At 48.3% G+C, this 21,120-nt stretch overlaps 1 protein-coding gene across 1 annotated transcript in view; it reads left to right on the plus strand.

Annotated features, from left to right (window-relative positions):
- The first annotated feature begins 17,926 nt into the window (after positions 1-17,926).
- The window catches only part of Tgfbi (transforming growth factor beta induced), a 29,300-nt gene continuing 26,106 nt past the window's right edge, over positions 17,927-21,120 (plus strand). Inside the window, exon 1 of the mRNA XM_036188033.1 lies at positions 17,927-18,163. Coding sequence (XP_036043926.1) covers positions 18,030-18,163 — 134 coding nt within the window. The 5' untranslated portion in view covers positions 17,927-18,029. The remainder of the gene's footprint in view (positions 18,164-21,120) is intronic.

Consider the following 21,120-nt stretch of genomic DNA (forward strand, 5'->3'; position numbering starts at 1 on the left):
AATCGTTTTCTTCCCTCTGAAACCCTGGCAAGCCCACATTTCATTCCACGGTTTATTTCATTGACGAGGAAGCCCACTCTCACATCTCAGTTGACACAGCCCATACAAGACACTGGCTTCTTTTACTTAATGTTAGCAAGCGGTGGTTTCGGCTGTATTTTCTTTACTTTTGATAAATTATTTTCTAGTCCACAATCACCAACCATTTATGATACTCCCATTTTCTTCCCCCCACCCCGGAAACACTCCTGAACCTTAAAAGCAAAGCTTCCAGGACTTCACACTCCCCACAAATATGCCTGGGGGTTCGAGAACACAGCCCAAAGCACTTGACAAATCCTGCTAATAAGGTAGTTCGGAGTACACAAAGAGCACTTGCTCTAAGCTTTGAAATAGTTCTTATCTGATAATCTTTTAAATCTGTTTTTGTGGGAGACTGAAAAGCAAGGCATACCGACAGCTAAAGCGAGGCTTATCTGAACATCTAAGTATTCACATGTGTGGACTCAACATGCGCAGTAGAAACATTCTACAGTTCATGGAGGAAAGAGGATCATGGACTTGGTGGGGGAGTGATTTAATCTGGGTGTTTTCTGTAGTCAAAGATTTAAAAGCAAACTACTCATCGTTATAAACCTGTGGGCTTGAATACAGAAAGGGACTTGAGAAATGGCTTCCTCCAACCTCTAATGAAATCAGGGACAGGAGCACTCTCTCAGCTCTGTCTGTAATGCCATATGCCTTTCTCTGCACATGAGAGCTCACACTTACATTTTAAGGGTATGTTAGTCTTTGCTAGTTTTATGCCTCAGACAATTGCTTGCTCATGTTCATTGAGGAAGAGGAAGTAGACTGTTGTGCAATTGGATGGAATCTCAGGAATTAATGCTGATATTTGGTAAGCTGTTTCCTCTTCTTTGTGTGTCTAATTCATGCTTTTCTGGACAAATGTCAAAACTGCAGCTCTCATCAGAAATTCATGTGCACATGGTCATTTGTGTGTACATCTATGTGCTTGTACATTTAGACCTTGGCCAGAGGTCATTGCCAAGTGTCTTTCTCTATTACTCTCCATCTTATTTTTTGGCATAAGACCTCTCTCTCACTGAACTCAGCTCACTGATTGGATAGACCAGCTGGCCAGCAAATTACAGAGTTCCTCCTGTCTCTGACTCCCCGACCACCACCAGAGTTGAGGTTACAGGCATATTTTGACACACTCAGCATTTTACCTGGATGCTGGGGACTTGAACCCAGGTCCTCATGCTTGTACACTGGGCACCATACTGGCTGGGCCGTCCCTTTAGCCTGCCTCAACAGGAATTTGAAACTCAAAACAAAAACTTCTGATTTCTTAGTTAACTTCCAGGTGTAATTCTCTTAGAGGTTTATTTTTGAATGAGCACCATTTTTAATGTTGATAACTTCACTATTGCCTCATCTTTGGAGAGGTGAATGTATAGGCATATTCAAACAGTTTTCTCTGCTTGGCTCAGAAAGCCCTGTTTTCTTTTCTCCTTTGGACTGGAGTCCCTGTGGGAGATTTAGGTTTGAATGGAGTGGGAACTGCCCAGACCACTGGAAGCTTCTGTGGAAATATAGACTAAACTTAAGCCAAAACTAGACAGTCTATAAGATCACCTGGCTCCGGCCTGAGGCCAGTTGCACAGAGACCCCAGGAGCAGCCTTCAGAGTGCTAGTCAGCAGCCAAGTGTGACACACGGCTGCATGTTCCTCAAGGTCTCCTTGGGCTGCCTCCCAGCAGCTTCTGAAGCCTGCTCCAAGCCTAACACTTGGTGTGTGTGTGGGTGGGGGGGGGGGTATCTAATCACTTTAGATAAGCCAATCCTCTTCTAACCTGGGCCTATGGAGTTCTGGCCACACTCTGCACATCCAGGAGGGGAGCAGAGGCCAACCACTTCTGAGTTAGAGATCCACTCTCATTGGCTGCTATGTCCCACAGGAAAGCACATTCTAACACTCTTCCTGTGCTTAAGATTTTCGTGCCTAAGGAGCTAATTAATGGTTGAATCCTACCATTCGCCTACAACCCCCAAGTCCCAAATCTGATCTTTGAGAATTATGTCTTGAATGTGATTTGTGCAATGTGGCCTGGCATAGCAGTGTTAGGAGTGGGAACTGTTGAAGGAAAATGGATGCCAATGATGGGCAGGTGACGTCCCCTCCCTGTGTGCTGCTTCTCATGTTAAATATCTGCATGCTGCCTGTTTTTTTTTTTTTTTGTTTGTTTGTTTGTTTTGTTTTGTTTTACAGGCAAACTGTGAAATGACTTCCATACTGTGAAGGAAAGCAGAGGCAGACTCCAAGCCCAGAAGCAAGTCTCTACACTAAAAGAGCTCTTATCATGAATTTGTCTTGAAGCCAGAGACAGGCCGCCAGAGCAAGCTGCATGCGGTGACTGGAGGGTTTGGAGGATGTTTCCTTTGAAGTCTGGTGGTCAGTTACTTGTGGTAATGAACCCATCTTGTCCCGCCAAAGGGTAAAGCTATTATTTAGAAGGGAGAGGCCCATTTTAAAATTCTGTGTTAACTGATATGTATGACAGAAACTTTTATGTTGCAGGAACGAAGGCAATTTGTTTAATGTCAGGTTTGCCTACTCCCTTTAGAATGGTAATTTGAAGAGAGCTGTTTCCCCCCATTAATACTGTGAATTGAACCCAGGGCCTGTAGCATGCAGACAAACACTACTGTAACAGCTTTTAGTGAAACAAGGTAGTGTGTTGCAAAGTGAGCTGGCTCTCCCTACCTGCCTTTCCCGGGTTTCCCAGTCATGCTAAGCCTGTCTTCCACCTGGATGAGGTACAGGGCAAGGGATGTCCATGGTAGATGTTGTGTGCACAGCCAAGCCTGGGGCCTTCACTCTGTCCTCACAGCCCTCAGCCTAGTGGGAAAACGGTGTGGCAGGATGTGGGGGCCCAAATACTCAGGGCCAGAGACTCTGAGCTTGCTTTACCCAGCAGGGCTGCATAATGGGATGATTTGACCACGGGCGTGGTTACCAGGTGTTTGGAAGGGTCTGCAGTTGACTGTACGGTGTACTTTGATCCTGCAAGGGGGGGAAGGGGTCTTTTGCCTCTCCCGTTGGCATTGTTTAAAAAGCCCTTTTGAATAAACCTAGGCAGGTGGGTATCGACCCAGGGCCCTCCTGAATCTATCCTGTGTCTCTGTCTTTCTCCTCATTGTCTAGGTCAAACTTTCTACCTAATATTTTCTCATTCCTCTCTCCTCCCCTCAAGAACCCTTCAAAAGGTGGGAGCAGCTCAGCTGGACTCTCACAGACTCCCACAGGGGGGAAAGAAAGGAAAAAGCATAAGGGCCGTGAGGAAAAGAGTCAGATGGTGTGCTGTGAAATCCCACGGAGGGGCATCCAAAGTGAGCTTAAGATGGGAAGGATGAGGATCAAGGGTGGGGTTGTGGGAAACTGAGGCATGTTTGGAGAAGCATGAATTATTCAGTTGGTTGGAAAGTGGAGGGGGAGGGGTGAGGGAAGTCTAGGGAGAAGAGAGAAGCCATGCTGTGGCTGGGAAAGGGTTAGAGGCTCAGAGCCATTGAGATAGAGCAGATGCATGGGGTGTGGCTGCCTAGGTGAGTCACCCGAGAACCTCAAAATAAAACAAAACCGGACAGTTCCCGCATGTTGTCAGTTGTATATCAGGGCTGAAATATGGATCTCACAGGAATACTGAGTAGAACTGTAGTTACCAGAAGCTGGGAGGACGGTTAATAGGTCTAGAGATGGAGGTGGGTAGGAGAGGTGACTCCTAACACTCTATGGCACAGCAGGGTAGCTAGCTAGCTAGCAGAGATGTTCTTTCATGTTACCAACTGTACTAGTCAGATTTGTTGAGACAGAATGACCTATGTTAATAAATAAAATCAACCTTGGATCAGGGGGTGAAGCCAGCAACTAGTTGATAGGAGTTAGCCATAGAGAATACAGAAGAGCCAGGAAGACAGGCAGAGGGATGCACAGGAAGGAGTAGGAAGGGGCTTGGAGTTGCTTGGTCTCTTTGGTTTGGGATGGCTTGAGAGATGCATTCTTGGTGGGTCTCTAACCAAAAAGGAAGGTCAGCTTGGCCTCTCTGAGCTAGCAGGTTTTCAGCCCAGCATTTGACTCCCAAGTCTTTATTGGTAAATAGAATGACAGAGACTTAGTTTAAAACAACAGACCTGGTACAAGCAACAAAGAAGAGGGGATTTATTTGGGCTCCTATTTTCAGGGGCCTTGACTTGTGAGTCTGAGCCTGCAATAAGGCAGAATATCACATGGCAGTTATGGGAACATGTGGCAGAGGTCATTCGCCTCATGGCAGACAGGATGCAGAGAGTGAGACAGGGCTGAAGACCAGGTACAACTTCAAATCATGTCTCTAGGGACCTACTTCCTCCAGCTTGACCCCACCTCCTAAGCTCCACAACCAGCTGGGGACCAGCTGTTCCATGTGTGAGCCTTTGGGGACAGAGGTTCATATTCAACTCACAACACCAACACCAAGAAATGATTCACATTCTACCTTATATATAAGCTGGCCAGCCTCATCCCTCAGCTGATACCACACTTTGTGTGTGTGTCCTGAACTATTACACTCCATCCAAAGAGTGTGCACAACTGTGTGTCAGCTTGGTTCTTAAGGATTCTAGTTTAGTTGGTCTGGGGTATGGCCCAGGTGCCGGGTGTCTAAGAATTCCCTGCAATCAGTGACTCTGAAATGAAGCCAGAGTGAAGCAGTGCTGGGTTAGGAAAGATTTCAATTGGGGGGGGGGGGTGTCTTCTCAAGCAGGGGATGCTAGCCTTCCGGGCCATGGACCGATTTTGTGACAGCGAAGAGTCTATGGCCTGCAGGCTGCAATCTAGCTGCTCCTGGAAGGACAGAACGAGAAGACCTTTGACCTTCACTGGGCCGATCTTGGGATGCTGGCCTCAGCCGAGAGAGGACTGCTTCAGTCCCCTGCGCTTTCGGTACTTACGGACAAACAGAAACTCTAAAATAGCTCCGGAGGATGTACACAGACCGTAAGTAACGCAGTATGTAAGTACGTAAGTATGCAGACCTGGTAACAGAATCCGTTTCCAGGTCTTTGGAGTACATGCTAAGAGTGCCCCTCCTCTCCACTGGTACTTCTTTCCCCAGTTTTCTCCTTACCTTAATGAAAGTAAGACTTCCCTGTAACCACTGGGCCATAGGCACTGTGCCAGAGCCCCAAGCAAAAGCAGTGAGACAGCACAGGTTCCAGGATCCTCAGCAGAAGCAGGTAAAGTGTGCACCTGGTGCAGTCCAGGTGGTCTCTAGCAAAACATAGACTTGTCTTTCTCCTGAGAATTAGACTCTTTAAATGAGACAGTTGTCAGGAAGGCAGGTAGTGACATGCTTATTTGAATTAAATGGAAGTCATGCTTCTTTTACCCAAAGAAGTCTGGGCCAGTGTGACAGCAAGGGCTGGTGTCATAGTGAGAACACTCAGTAGTGGCCCACATATATCCAGCTGCATGAACCAGTCCTTATGCGAAGCCTTGCACTTAGCTCATCCAATCTTTCCAACATCCTGCTCCACTATTCATTCCATTATTTCCAATTACAGAGAATATTCATGTATAAGAGACTAATAATTTGTCCAAGATGGAGAGTAGATGCAGTTGAAATAGGGCAGAGTTTTTTTTTCAAAAATTATATTAACTAAACTTACACTTCTAATATTTTGACAAAAAGTAAAGTTTGTACATATTCAATATAATGCTCTAGCATTTTAGGCAATTGTTTAAATATATAATATAAATCTTTATATATAAGTTTTTAAATGTACAATAAGGTCTTTGAGGAGGTTTATAAGCAATATATTTGAAGATCATTGACTTTGAGCCAAACAGCTACAGCTAAGACTCTTGGCTCAGTCCCTATGCTATGCTGGCCAAGCCCCACCCTTTCTGAGACTCAGCCCTCATCTGTGAAAATGAAGACAAGTGTCTCTTTTCAGCAAGGTTGTTGGAAAGATCAGATGAGATATCCCAAGAGGCGGCCTGGCTTGCAGCCCACTCTGCTGAATAGTAAGAATTATTAACATAGTTGGCATCTTGGAAACCTTCCTGGCATGGGAGGAGGGTCCATTTAAGTGAGCACTACCACCATCCCCTTTGCTAAGAGCAATGGTTCCCACATTTGTTCCCATGGAAATCTTGTGTGGAGTGGGACTATGATACAGCTAGGCTCCATGTTTCCCATTATCTTCCCTTTTCAAACTTTCTCAAAGAAAATCTCAAGACATGCCTTCTCTGAGAAGCTTCCCTGGAAGATGATAGGACCACAGTGGCCTTTCAGGCCCATCATGCCAGGAGCTTCATAAATAAATAATGTGCTAAATGATACATTCTGGGAATGGGGCAATAAATGGGGCAGACATTTCTCCCACTCTCACAAAACTGGTGACCCAGTAAGGGGACGGAATCCCCTGGTCGGCACGGTGTCAATGGATCAACAGAGCCAGTGGAAGAAGCCCAGAGAAGGTACCTACCAGGTTAAGGTTATCAACAAGAGTGTCCTAGAGAAAAATTGTCTAAACTAAAATGTAGGAGGCAAGTGGAAGGCATGCTGGATTCTGAGAACTGAGATTTCCCTCCCATTAGCTGTGGAGATAAATGTTTACTGGCCTTGAATTTGATGTCACCCATTTCCTTGCCCTCCTAGACAATGGCATATACCTCCCAAACATTAAGAATCTCTCCTTTAAGTATTGTGTTTACTGTTCTAGTTGCTCATAATTATGCAACACCACAGTAACAGGCAGTAAGTGTTACTAAGCTTAAGAGAAAGGGAGGCCTCTTGGAAACTCTAGTGCTGTGTCTCGTCTGGGCCTGGGCAGCACTCGATGAAATGCAGTATAGCCAGACAGGGGCTACTAGAATCCCACCTGCTGACTCCTAAGGCATGAATCCCTAGGAGGCAATATTCTGATGTTCACACGTGACCCCTAAATCAGGATTTACCTGGGAGCACTTGGGCAAAAGGAACGTATGCCCACTGATCCCCTGGCTAGGGCTTTGGCCAGTAATGGTGAATGGTAATGCTGTGACTTGTCTCAGCCTGCATCTGCTGTCCCAGACCAGAGAAAGGCAGAGTCATCAGTGGGGATGAGAGAGCAGAATGGTCTGTTCACACTCGCTTATTCTTAGCAAGTCAGGTCCAGTCACTCAGCTGACAGCCTCAGCTTGTCTTGCTGCCCCAAGGTGACCTTTGCCAAACCCCCACCCTCACTCCAGCTCACACCCTTAATGGTGTTCTGCTCAAGGCCTCAAAATTCATAGACTCATGGAAATAAGCCCTGTTCACCAACAAACCAAAGCCAACTGGGACTGGATATTCTTTTTAAGACCCAAAATGAAGACCCTCTGTGATATTTCAGAATCTTTGATTTGTGGGATGTTCCCGGAAAGCTTCTTGTGTTCCCAAGAGCATGAAGCTGATTCTCACACTGGCAAACCATCCCAATCTCATGGTTGGCTCCAGAAAGTTGGTGGTGCCATCCCGGCAGCCTAACTCTTGACCCCTCTGCTAAAGAAGACCACACTTAAGGCAAATCAAGCTGTGTGTTTTCCAGTTGCCCACCTTCAGTGCTGATTTTCCTTGTGGTTATGCCAAAAGACATCGCCCAGTGAGTGAAAACACAGAAGAGACTCTGAAATCCAGAGGAAAACTGGAGCACAGTGTGGGAAGCCAGACTCAGTTAACTGGGCCTCAAAACTTCGACCCACATGTGAAGGGTTTGGTTCATAGACCAAGGTACTCAAGGCTCACCTTGCCTCAGGGAGGGAGACCAGCCACCTGAACCAAGCCAACGCAGCCACTTCCAGAGAACCCCAACCCAGCCACTTCCAGAGAACCCCTTTTGTGAAAGTAGGCCTGTCCCTGTGGAATCTTTCCTAATGCCTGTTGGTGACCCCAGGCACTTGGTTCTGTCTCATGCATGTGATGGACTTTTGTAAACATTCACAGTCGGGAACAATTCTCTCTTGCATCTCCATCCTGGACCACAGAACAGACAAACATTTCATCTGCAGCAAGGACAGGCTCCTGAGCTAATGGTTTCCTGGGTACCATTTCCACAGTAAGAAGTTTCTACCCCCAATCCAGCCCCTGCTGTGACCCTTGCTTAGAATCTCTTAGAAGCATGCCTTTTTTGGAGGAGACATCTTGAAGTATGGTCTTTGTGGCTTGCTACCATCCTTTCTAAGGTCCATGCCAGGTAAACATTCAGCATGGGCCAATGCCTCTAGCCAAGTGAGTCCTCTGAGAGAAAAACACACAGCCCCTGCTGCTGGGACCAGTAGCCACTGCTGTTAGCTGGGGAAGGACTGCCATTTGTTATTGTCTCAGAGCTGACACCATGCCAATCCGCACATCTGGAATCAGTTAGGAAGAAAGAAGAGCATGAAAGCCAGGGTCTCGTGACCCTGCCGTCTTCCTTTCTGTAGGTCTATTTAAGTCACTGGTTAGAGCGATAAGTGGGTCTCCAGGATAAGTACAGAGACTAACAGGAAAAATAACTCACAATGGCACAACATATTATTTCAGGGGGGCTTTGGTGGGCTGTGTATCTAAATAAACACTTGTTTGAAGCTACACATCATGCTGTACTTTAATCCCCATGCCAAGCCTGTGTGAGCCCAGCCTTGAGGTCCGCGTCTTTCCCAAACTTGGCTGACTCTGCCTTGTAGTCCCAAGGGCTCAGTAGAATTTGCACTTATTGGATGTGGTCACACAGAGAGAGTTGGGTGTTTGCAGGGCACAAAGACACACACTCGTTATCCTTCCTTGTCTCCTTGAAACTGCAAGCAACCAGAAAGTTCAGCAGGAGCCTCAACAGCACCAACAAGTGATGCTGGGTGGTGGTCCTGCAGATGACATCAGAATCCTCAAGTCCTTGGGGCCTACTTTAGGGCCTCTTGCTTTTGGAGAAGTGGCCCAAAGAAAAATCAGATCTAATTTTGAGAAGACTGAATGATTCAATCCTCAGGGTATTGAGCATATGCTATACCACGGAGAAAAGAGTAAAAGGTGGTTTAATGTAAAAAGTCAGGGTGGCATTTTTTGTTTGGCCAGTCAGAATAAGTACGTATAAATATGACTTCTTTGGGCTCTCCTGAGTCTCCCGAATTATCAAGTACTAACAAGAACCAGAAAGCCAGCCCAGCAGTCCTGGCTCCAGTTTCTGCCTGAGGAGCTGCAGTCTACCTTGCTGACATGGCTTCCTCTTGCCCGGATGATGAATCACCTCTTCTGGGAAGATGCTGGGACCCCTGCCCCCCTCCCTGCCCACACCAGCTGTGTGGTGTGGCATGTGGTTGGTACTTCCCTTAGGAGCTGCTTTTGCGTAGAGCCTTGTATTAGGCGCTGATTTCACTGTGTGTGTGTCTGGCTGTATGGGCTGAGTGCCTCCCGCCAGGCATGACTCACTCCTGTCTGGAAGCAGCCCACTACAGGCTAGCTCAGGCAGATGAGAAGACCCCATCAAGGCCTACTTTCTGGAGTGTGCTGGCTTCTGAAAACTGTCAGGACATTTTTTTAAAGGACTGACTAATAGGATCGGATCAGCGCCTAATATAGCTGCTGCATTAGAAATGAGGTAACTCTTTTGTTGTCTGAAGACTTTGATGTCCTAGGTGTTAGACAATGCCATTAGTTTAACTAATTCTCATACACGTAACTTATATTTGATGAGTAATGAACTGAAGTATTCCAAGTTTTTTCTTTCAGTGTGCCTGGCACAGCATTGTCTCACATCCATGGGGCTGTGTGGACCACTCCCTTCACGTGGGACCTTTCACTTCTTAATTCATGCGATTCTCTGGTGCTTTGAAGTAATGGGGACTCCTTCACAGGTGTGAGTCCTTCTCCAGTGAGCTGCACTGGGAAAACAGCTCTGCCTACCACAGTCAGACAGAGGTTATTTAGTGCTTTGAGTGTAGAAAGCTAAAGAGGGATCTAGACTCTCTAAGAAGGATGGTGGAGGATGATTGGCACCTGCCAGTGTGTACTTAGGAAGAAAGAGAGCTGGCAAGATCGCTTAGGGGTAAAGGTACTCACTACCAAGCCTGAGGCCTGAGTCCTACCTGACATCCATCCTTGGGACCAGTATGGTTGAAAGAGAGGAATGACTCCAACCTGGACATGCACCCTGTAATAGCCATGCACACACACATGAAGTAAATAATAAACAAACGAACAAACAAATAAATAAATGTTTTTTAAAAACTAAGAGTCTATTTTAAGCTAAGGCAATAAAGTATTGCCTGGGGCCTAGACAATCCCTGGTGTGAGGACTGGGGGACATACCCTCCAAGAGGCGCCAAGATCCAGAGAGTGAAATATTAGTCATAAGCTACCTAGGTGTCCATGCAGACTCCAGGGATATTCAGTACAGACTGAAGATGAAGTCCCTCCTTGCCCTGCAAGGTGAGTAGCTGCTTCCTTGTTTCACTTCTAGGAATCAAACCCAGGCTAGGCAAGTCCTCCATCACCAGGCTGCATCTCCAACCTGCTCAGTCACATTTTTATTTTTTGTTGAAATTCTAGATGCTTCTTCAGAGTTAGCACCTGCAGTAGGGTTGTGAGGTGGGGGCGGAAAGTCACAGCCAGGGGACCAGCAGAGCAGCTGGCTGATTAGCATCTGCTCTGATTCGACTGGGAAGCCCCGGACCACAGAGACTGCTAAGCCATTGATAAGAAGTGTTTTTTTTGTTTGTTTTTTTTTTGTTTTTTTGTTTGTTTGTTTGTTTTTCAAGACAGGGTTTCTCTGTAGCTTTGGAGGCTGTCCTGGAACTTGCTTTGTAGACTGGGCTGGCCTCGAACTCACAGAGATCTACCTGCTTCTGTCTCCCGAGTGCTGAGGTTACAGGCATGTGCCACCACTGCCCAGCAAGAAATGTTCTTTTTTGTTGCTATTGTTGTTCATTTTTTTGTTTTTCGAGACAGAGTTTCTTTGTGTAGCTTTGTGCCTTTCCTGGATCTCGCTCTGTAGACCAGGCTGGCCTTGAACTCACAGAGATCCGCCTGCCTCTGCCTCCCGAGTGCTGGGATTACAGGCGTGTGCCACCACCGCCCGGCAAGAAATGTTCTTGTATGCTGGGAATAGAAACCATGTGCTGGTGAGAACTGCTGTTTATTTGAGACAGGGTCTCATTGTGTAGCCCTGGCTGGCCTGGAACTTGCTAGGTGAGGTCCATTTGCCTTTGAGGACACTAATTCAGAGGACCTTGACTCTGAGGTGAATCTGAACTTTGACCCAGTAGCTCTGGGCCCGTTTCACTCTAGAGGAGAGTTCATTTGGCTATCAATCTCCTTACCAAAGCTGCCTCCTTCACCAGAGAGGCTTTGGAAAGCTGGGAGGGTTTGCTCAATGAACCACTATGCAAAGAAGGTGATAGGGTTTCAAAGCTACATAGCCACCGTACATGGAGAGGGATACATCTTTGAACAACTCCTCCAAGAATAGACCTGACTGTAAGACTGAGGGAATGAAGAAAAGACAGACACACAGGAAAGTTAGAATTGGGTGAATGGGACTCTCTGATGGAGAAACTGCAATCAAGATCTTGGGCTTGCAGTGTGTTGATTAGACACAAATGAACAGGTAGGTGGGGTTATGGCATACAGCTGAACTCAGAGGCAGGTTTAACTAATGTCTGTAGGAGTCATCTCTGTAGGGGAGCAGTTGTTAGGCATGAACATCTGGGAGAGAAAGTTAATGATGGACATTTTCTGCACACACTGTCAACATTCACACTTAGACCCCCAAGTAAGGCTCTTCTGTCCCTCTGAGCCTTGAGGGGAGGGAGGGGCGGGCTTTGCTGTTTTCCATGGATCTGATGCTACAGCCCTTGACATGGGCACACAGAATTTCACACCAGGACACAGCACACATCCACTGAGGATTTTACACACAGGTATTCTTCCACTCCCTACATGGCAAGCTTGTATGATATTTTGGGGTACAGCAGGCTGGGGCAGGGGGATGCTCTCTTCACATGTTGATTTGCTTTGCTGGCTTTGTGGACACAAAACTCTTGTGAGTTCCTTTGATTCTCTCAGCCTTGACTTCTTTTTGTGTGGAGTACTGAAGACAGCAGAACCAACCCATAGGATTTTCTCAAGGATGGAATGGCTTAATGCGTGTCTTTGGTACTCCACTGACAGGTCAGCATTCTGCGTGTGCACATGCACGTCCATTTCTGATGTTCCTCTTCCGGTTCTTCCTGCCATCTTTCTCAGAATGTCTTTCCTCCACATAGCCTAGAAGGACAATGGAGGCTGGCCCTTGCTTTCATTGTGTTCAGAGACAATCATCCAAGTCTGTTATCGGTGTCCTCTTTATCACTACAAATGTTGTGCCCTTCATTATGAGACACTGTGTGGCTTGTGTGCATCTCAGTATTCATTCAGGTCCTAGTGACTCACCTGGAGCCCCATGAATGGAACAGGAGGAGGAAGACGCTGGGGAGGGAGATTTGTGAAATTGAGGGGTAGGGTGTAGCTAGCAGATACACCAGCAGACCTGTCCTTGGACCCTGTCTTCCTGACTGGGCCTAGTGTCTTACTGGGTGTGGTTAATGGAGGGTTGGGAACAGTCCAGAATGGTTTTCATATGGCTCTCTGTATGGGATTTAATTCTATCCTTTCATGGCTGGGCAATGCCGTGTTCCAGAATGTTGAAACGCAATGACAGAATCTTACCATCCTCTCCTCCACAAATCCCCTCCTATGGCATGGTTGGAAGTTCTGGGGTGTTCTGGGGTGGAGTGGCTGGCACCTGGAGAAGAGCATTCTTAGGATTTGGGACTCAGTTATAAGAATGGCTGCCGGCAGTCACCAGTGCGCCGGTCTGCCTTTGCCTTTGCCTTTGAAACAGTAAGGAGAGACTTACTTCCTTGTGGTTTTGAGGACCAGCCAGAGTCAGTGTGTGACTTAGGGAGTCATACTCTGGGACTCTCACTCCTTCGTGCTTGTATGGGATGTTTTCAGTGGGTAGTCAGGGGAAGAAGCCAGGAATAATATTCCTTAGAGCCCTTCTGAGTTATAGCCAGAGCCAGAGGCCACGCATGACAGTGTAGTCCTAGACAGGCTGGCGAGTGGCTCCCTAAGCAATCCCACCAAAGACCCTCTGTGGTCCAGTCCTCTCCATGGGAAACAGCAAGAACACATCAAAAATAATGTAGACAAGACCTTTCAAAACGCAGCAGGGCAGGCCACTGATGGGCCATAAATATCAAGTTGTTTCCATGCTGTCTTATTATGGGTGTATCAAAAGACCACTGGGCAAACACACAGGCTGTCTGTCAAGACACTTTATCCCTCAAAAGGAGAGGTCCTGTCAAGTGGGAAAACCCAGGGAGGGAAGCCAGCTGAAAATGCTCCAGCCCAGAAAAGGTAAAGTTGGTTATAAAAGTGCGAATATGTGTGTACAAGACAAAGAAGGGCATGGAGAAGCTGCTGGGGCTGTGGAGGTGTGTGTGGGAGGAGAGAAGGAGGTGTGCCAGAGGAGCTGACAGTGGTGCTCGCGGGCAAGCCGATGAGGGGGATCAAGAGGGATAATTTCAAAGGGGACTTGGGTGTCGGGTGCACAGAAGGAGGGAAGAAGGTCATGAGATCTTTTGCTGTAGGTGACACAGATGGATTTTCCACCGAGCTAGTCTTTCCCTACACTTTGTAATAACGTAGCTTATTTGTAATAATTATTTTGTAAAAATGTAATTATTTTTTGTAATAATGTAATAATAAAGCTTTTTGTAATAAAGCTGTGTTCCTTTTTCTGTACGTTGAAAGAAAAAAAAATGAACAGAGCAGTCTGGATCTTCTTCCACAAATAGCAGCTGTCAGGAGTGTCTAGGAGAGCAGTGTTTGGTGGTCGGGATAGACAGGCTGCTGGTAAATGTGGGTGAGTGGGTAGAGTAGGAGATGATGTTAAGGAGCTGGCTGTGGGTCAATAAGGGGAGAAGTCTGGGTGTTCAAGTGTTAGAGAGGAACAGAAACTTTGAGGAGAAATTTGGAAAGGACTTTTGTCTTGGTCACAGAGGACACATGGGATCAGGAAGGGAGGAGGGGCAAACCCACACACAGGGTTTCCTACCTTGAATGGTGCCATCAGCAAGAGTAACCAAAAGATATGTCACCCCAGAGAGCTGAGTGGGCTCCTGGACTTTGGAATGCATGGCCACCTGGTGCTGTCTAGCTCTCTGGGGCCATTGCCTGCCTTGGAGAAAAGGACAACACACCCAGGGAAGCCGAATGGTGTGGGTAAGCTTGGTTCCCCAAGCCAGCAAACTGGCATCTGTGGGCATCACTCTGCAAAGGGATTTGAGGTTAGGCAATTAAAGCAACCCCAGGAATGCCTCTGGCTTCTTCTCAGAGGTTAGAGCTGTGCCAAATCAATGAAGCTCTCTTTATGAAAGTCAATTTCCCTGGAAAACAAATTTGGGTTCTTACCAATAAGTAGCATTTGGCAAACTCTCCTGAAGAAAGGCAGTGTTTGGAGGAGTGAGGAACACAGCAAATCATTGAGCAGAGCAAACCTGGGACCTACTGCTGTTTCAGGGCTGTGGCAGCTGCTGTTCCCATCAGCTGGGAAGTCCAAAGCTGTGGCTTTGTTTTAAGATCTTACTGTCACAAACTCTGGTCTGTCTTAGCCCCCTCAGAGTCTTGGAAGCAGGGAGGGGGAACAGAAGATGACTTGGAGCCTGATTTCCTCTCTCTGTTCAGTGTGTAGAGGACACTGACTCTTAACAAGACCCAGAGCAATAGCTACTTGGAGGTCACACCTTGTTGGTCATCCACAGCGGGAGCTAACCTCAGCATGAGCTGAGATTTCCTATGTGGTTGTCTCGCATGCAAGATCACCAAAAGCTATTTGAAAACTTTCGAGTCAATCATTTGACTCATACTCTGCCCTCACCTGAAGGTTACCTATCTAATATGACCCCATAGGCTGGGGCTTCTAGGGAATATCACAGAGGGACCCTGTCAAAATGTGGAGTCAGATTCTGTAGGTATGAAGAGAGCCTTAGAGTCTGCATTTCTAGCACATTCTCCAGTGGTGTGGATGCTGCTTTTTGTACATCACATCAGGAGTGGCAAGACTGAGGGAAAGCTCTGGAAAGTCGAATCCCACACAGCACCACAGTCATCCCTTAACTGTAGTGAATGGGGCTGTTTCTTCCCTATGTTCCCTACATGATGTCACACTATGTGTAACACAAGAAACAGCAGTTCCCAGATCTGATACATATGCTCTTGGAAATCCTGGGCAAAATATGTCTTACTATCTCTTCTAGGTTGTATATGGGGCAGGCTAGAGAGGCTGAGTGTCCTCTATGCAAAGGTGTGGCCATTTCTTTTGGTGCCCAAGCACTTGGTGTGGGAGCAGTACAGCCAGGCCTGAGTTGGCCAAATGCCCACCTCTCACCCATAGACACAGGATCTGTGCAAAAAGCTCTTTGGAAACACTGGTTTGTCTTCTGCTTCTGAAGGCTCTTTGTCGAGTGTCCCAAAGTTGCTTTCAAATAGCTTTTGGTGATCTTGCATGTGCCACAGAACACAAAAGCGGTCATTTTTCTAAAGTACCTGGAAAAAGTCTAGTAATTATTGTTCCAAACAAGCCTCATTTTCTTGTGTTTAGATTTTCTAACATGGAAAAGAAAAAAAAGTTCTTAAATGAAAGCACTGTGGTTTGCCCTGGCAGCTCCAGGTCACGGGGCCAGAGGACCTCCCCATACAGCAACATCCCCGTCTTTGAAGCAGCAGCTACTACCATGGGGGTATGTTTACATTACTCCCTTTTATGGTTAGGGGTGGTGTGGAGCTTGTGGTGGAATTTTTAAAAATATCTAAACAGTAACTGAAGCATTACTGTGATCTCCTCACCGAGCTCATGGAAAAACTTGAGTCATCCAATGTTAGTTTTATAGAGGGGAGTGAGGATGGCTGAGATCACTAACCTTGCTCAGACCCCCTCCATCTCGCCAGAGATGGGGGTGCTGGACTGGAAGGTGGAACGTGCCTCCCAGACTCTTCTCCCAAGTTAACACTGCTGGTTTTCCTGACCTGAGGGATGCTTTCTGGGGTCAGGTCTGCACTTGACTCTCTATGGGTGTCTTCCAGCATCCTAGAGCGGATAGTCATCGAATTCAGAGCTGTGTTTTGCTTTCTAGCAGAGCAGGGGTTGTTTGGACCGGCTTTGTGTGCAGCATTCCTCTCTTCGAGAGATCCTCCATCAAGGCCTCCTTCCTCCCAATGCATCTCCACCCACTGGGTTGTCAGCCTCTTCTCTGCTGGTTCCTCCCTCCAGCAAATCGTTGATTAGCTCTTGCTCCATGTCCCCTCACAGGAGAATGGCTTCCAGGTCTGAATCTCCATCTTTTACCCCTCCCTCAAGCCCTGGATCAGGCTGTCTGTAGACATTCCACTGAGATGAATCACATGTACCTCAAACTTGTCAGGTCCCAAGCTACTCATCTTTCCCTGGCAGAGTATACCTGTCTCCATGACCTTCATATGAAAAACAGCAGCAGCCATCGTGATGCCTGAACCTCAAACACCTTATTCATCCTCAATTTTTCTTTGTCCCCTAGTACATAGTGTATCAGTAACTTTTCTCATTGCTGGGACCTGACAAGAAACAGTTTAAAATGGCTTGCAGTTCAGATGATGCCGTCCATTGTGACTGGGAAGGCAGGAAGTAGAGGCTGCTTGTTCACATTTCTACAGATCATGAGGCAGGGCATGGAGACTGTTCATGCTCATCTTACCTTCTCTTTCCCTTCTTCATTCAACCCAGGACCGCAGCCCGTGGCATGATCCCATCCCTATTCAAGACAGTTAGCCATCACATGGAGCTCATATGTCCCCCTGAGACTGCCATCTCCTGGACATTCCTCCATCACTTCTCCCTCCATCCCCACTTTACTGCAGCAGCTCAAGTCCCTGCGTGGTCCCTTCTGTCTCCCGTCTTGCCTTATTTCATCTGGTCTTCTCAAAGCCTGCTTATGGCACTGGCTGTGCCGTTTGCTTGCTTCCCTAACACTGGCAGGATGCTTAGCTTGGATCTGTCTTCTGCGCTACTCTACCTAGCATACTCTAGTCAACTGGGTAGCTTGGGTCCTCTCAATCCATCCTCATTTTGCCTGGCTAAATCCTGGTCAGCCTTCAGATCTAAAGGCAGATGCTATCAGACTCTGCCTGAGGCAAGTGCCTACTCCAAACTGGCAGCTCCAGCTGCCTCTCTCCATGGTATCTTCTTGGCTAGGCCCATGCTCCCCACCTCTGGGAGCTCATCCCTGGGGCTAGTAGAATCAGGTAAAGGGAGGGTGATTAATGGGTGCTAGGGCGAGTACTCACCGCCTTACTATGCGACTGCTTGCATGCTTTGAGCTCCTCTAGGGCATATTCCTAGCTCTTCCCTCTCTTTGCAGCATCTATCTGGCATTCACAGGTTTTTACTGAAGCCAGGTGAGGGATTCCTGATTGCCAAGATGTGAGCCCCACCCTTCCTCACCTTTCTATTCTCTGTCAACAAGAATATTTGCTTGCTCCTCATCTACAGTGTATTAGCATGGCTGGTGCATCTGTACTGGATGGCAGAGACCAGTCTGACAGGCCAAAGCTTGTGGGAGTTGACACAGACCCTCTGTTTTCCTGCAGTCTGGTAGGGAGGCGACTTTGGGCTCCAGGCATGAACACTTAAAGAAAGAGTGAAACTTGAGGGCGCCTTCCTTTGGACCCGCACTTTGTGCGAAGTGGGAGGAGGGAGGAGGGTGTGTGAGCAGGCTGGGCGGTGCAGGAGGGCGCCGGTGCTTAGTAGTGGCTTGGCCTGGGAGGCGCCGGCCGCCCTTCCCCGCCCTCGGCCGCTCCCTCCCTCCCGCTTCTAAAACCAAGGCGCACTGCCTAGCCGCTCTCACTTCGCTACCGCCTCCGCGCCCGCTTTCGTCGTGGGTCCGCGCTCGTCGTGGGTCCGTGTTCCTGCTCCATGGCGCTCCTCGTGCAGTCGCTGACCCTGACTCTGGCACTGGCTCTGGGCCCCACCGCGACCCTGGCAGGCCCCGCCAAGTCGCCCTACCAGCAGGTTCTGCAGCACAGTCGGCTCCGGGGTCGCCAACACGGGTAAGCCCCAGCGGTTCCGTGGTGGGCGGTGCAAGGACAGGTCACTGAGCTGCCAGTGCACTCCGCTGGGGACATCATCATTGTAGGCCAGAATTGCAGGGGACAAAGCCCGAAGGAAAAGCAACCAGAACACAGAGAACACAGTGCGTGGAGGGAGGGATTGCGGGAGGATGAGATGCGAGGACCTAGTGGAATGCTTTGTGGCAAAAGGGTTGGGAACACTGACCACAGACTCAGACCAAAGTGCATGAGACATCCTAGGGGACTTTAAGTCTCCTCTTCTAACTCTAGGTAAAAGGAGGCGTTGGCAGCTTTCAGCACAGAATCATCATCACCCTGAGATGGTGTCCTCTGTGGAGGAGAAGCCATCCAGGTCACTGTCCAGTGATTCCAGGTGTGAGACTGGTCACACCAGGTAGCAGGTGTGCCCACAGCTCCTATGCACCTGGCATTGCTCTGCATCCAAACACTCATCCCCAAACAGTGCTTTCTGGCCACAAGAGCAGTGTGGCACCTGGTAAAAGAAGAGCAGGAAAATTCACTACCCTTTATATATGCTAGACACATTGGGATGCCAAGGACCTGAGAGGGTACCAGCCTGTCATACAGAATGTGCTGGAGCCAGGATTGGAATCTGTCTTAAAGCCGTGGCCAACTTTGTCAATGTGAATGCTTCAGATAGTGCTCTGGGGCACTGCAGATGGGTGGACTTTAGGAGACACACTCTGGCCAAGGGTATGCCCTATTGAAGAGCCTGGCACGGGTACAGTCTGCCCAGCACTTCTACAAACAACCAGGCCATGCCTGCTTCAGACAGAGCCCGGCACCTCAGTCTACCTGGCTGCACCAACATCGTTTATACTAGGGAAATTCTGTGGAAAGAGTGGAGTAATGACTTCAGGAGTGGTCCAGATGCCCCACATCCTAGGCTTTGCCCAGCTCTCCAAGAGACTAGACAGATCTGTACTCAGACTAATAAGAAAGAAGAAGAAATCCATGTGGCTAATGAGGGTTGGCTTTTAGGTGCAGACAAAACTGCAGCCCCCAACACTGGGTATGCCCTGAACCTGGGGAAAGGCTGCCCTTTTAGGGAGCAGTCACCCTTCTCCTTCTGCATGTGGCTTTCGGGTCTCTTATAGCCTCCCAGGTCTCAGGGTTTGTGGGGAAGCAAGTCACCGGGTGCAGGACTGACCACTCTACAGAACCGAGCCACAGCCTCACACCTCCAGAGAGGAGGGGGGCAGTGCAGAGGTCCTGGGGTCACTTGCTACTCAGGCTGTATGCATGAAAGGTTGAGGGGACAAATCAGAAAAAATGCAGATTTGAAGCCTCCAAGCCAAGCAATGACAACCGGAGCTTCATCCCTGCCTGCTTCACTTTGGCCCTGCTGCCTCTCTTGCATGATGCATTCAGGTTCGAGGGTTCTGTCCCTCCTTCCTCTTAACCACTGAGAAGAGCTCCACATCACACGCGCTGCAGCATGGTCACCCAGAGCAGCAGCGCCACAGCCATGGTGAAGTCTCTAAAAACACCGCATATGATCTCTTGCTGAAGCCACCCTCCTTCCCTTCAGAGCCTAGGATACCAATTGTCAAGAAAACTTGAGCTTTTAAAAGACAATGTGGGCCAGCGAGGTAGGTCAGCTAAAGCACTTGCTGCCAAGCCTGCCGACCCACAAGGAATAAGAGAACCAGCCTCCCAAGAGTTGTCTGTTGACCTCCACACACTCACGGTGGCGTGTGCTCCCCATCCAAATACAAAATGGGGAAATGATTTAGACCAGCTTCTCTGATGTATCCCCATGCTTCTTCCACTGAGTTGCAAAACCTATAGTACTTTGTGATAGGCTGAGTGATTGAAAGATGATGTGTGCTAAGTAGGGTGATGCATTATTTTAAGGCCAGCTACTCCTGAGGCTGGAGCAAGAGGTGGGCAATTTAGGGAGACCCTATCTCAAAATGAATATAAGGAAGACCACACCCGCACCCCTCCCCAAAGGAAATCTGGATGCCCAGGCACACAAACCACAGCAAATGATTTCGGGCATAGTTGCAATTATTCTGATCTAATTGTCCCTAAAAAACCACGGGACTGCCTGGCCTTGCACACATGGGTGTGGCCCCCTGTGCAGATGGATAACCTTGTTCCAGTTCCAGCCCTTTATTCAAAGTGAGAGCTGAAAAAAGGGGAAGTTTAAAGAAGTGCAGGGTGTCCCCCGAGTGGGGAGAAAGGACAGTGTACCTAGCTGCTGGACATCAGTGCACAGCCACCTATCACCCTGATGCACTCACCTCCCCACATCCTGCCCCCAGCACAGAGAGCCACTGCAAAGTTTCTATTTTACAGAGGGGGAAAGCAACCTATGCTTAGGATGTGTGTCCAGAAGGCGGGCGGGAGGATGGGGGCTGCTGGGTGCTCTGTTGGCTCCCAGCTGCATCTGTGTTACTATTGCATCGGGCATGCTAATGCGAAAGAAGTGAGAGCGCAGCTGCATGTTTGAACAGCATCAACAGAAACTGGACGGAAGTTCTGGAAGCCCTTGGTTTTCAGAGGCAAGTCGAACAGTGGGGCTGCTGGTCTTAGGACAGACGCCTAGAAATGGCCTGCTCATTTTGATTACATTTCAGTATAGATTTCCTGTGGACACAGCTTATCCCCCACCCCCAGCTTCTGCTCCTGTCCCAGGGCAGGGGCAGTGCAAACTCACTCTGCAGAGGAGAGGAATGCTGGAGCCAAGTCCACAGAGACTCACTGACGAGCGGCTGGCCGCCCATGGTGAGCTGCAGGGAATTCATCCACAGTAATTATTTCCTGCTCAGTTGGACAGGAGAACTGGGGTTGTACAGTGGGAAAGATGATTTGGAGCTGGAGTGTGGCCTATGGAAGCTCTTCAGGGGTTATTCAAGGACCGGGAAACACGTGGATCACTGGCTACAGAGTCTCTAAGCACCTGGTGA

The sequence above is a fragment of the Onychomys torridus genome, chromosome 5, assembly GCF_903995425.1.
Source record: "Onychomys torridus chromosome 5, mOncTor1.1, whole genome shotgun sequence".
In the NCBI taxonomy this organism is placed as follows: Eukaryota; Metazoa; Chordata; class Mammalia; order Rodentia; family Cricetidae; genus Onychomys; species Onychomys torridus.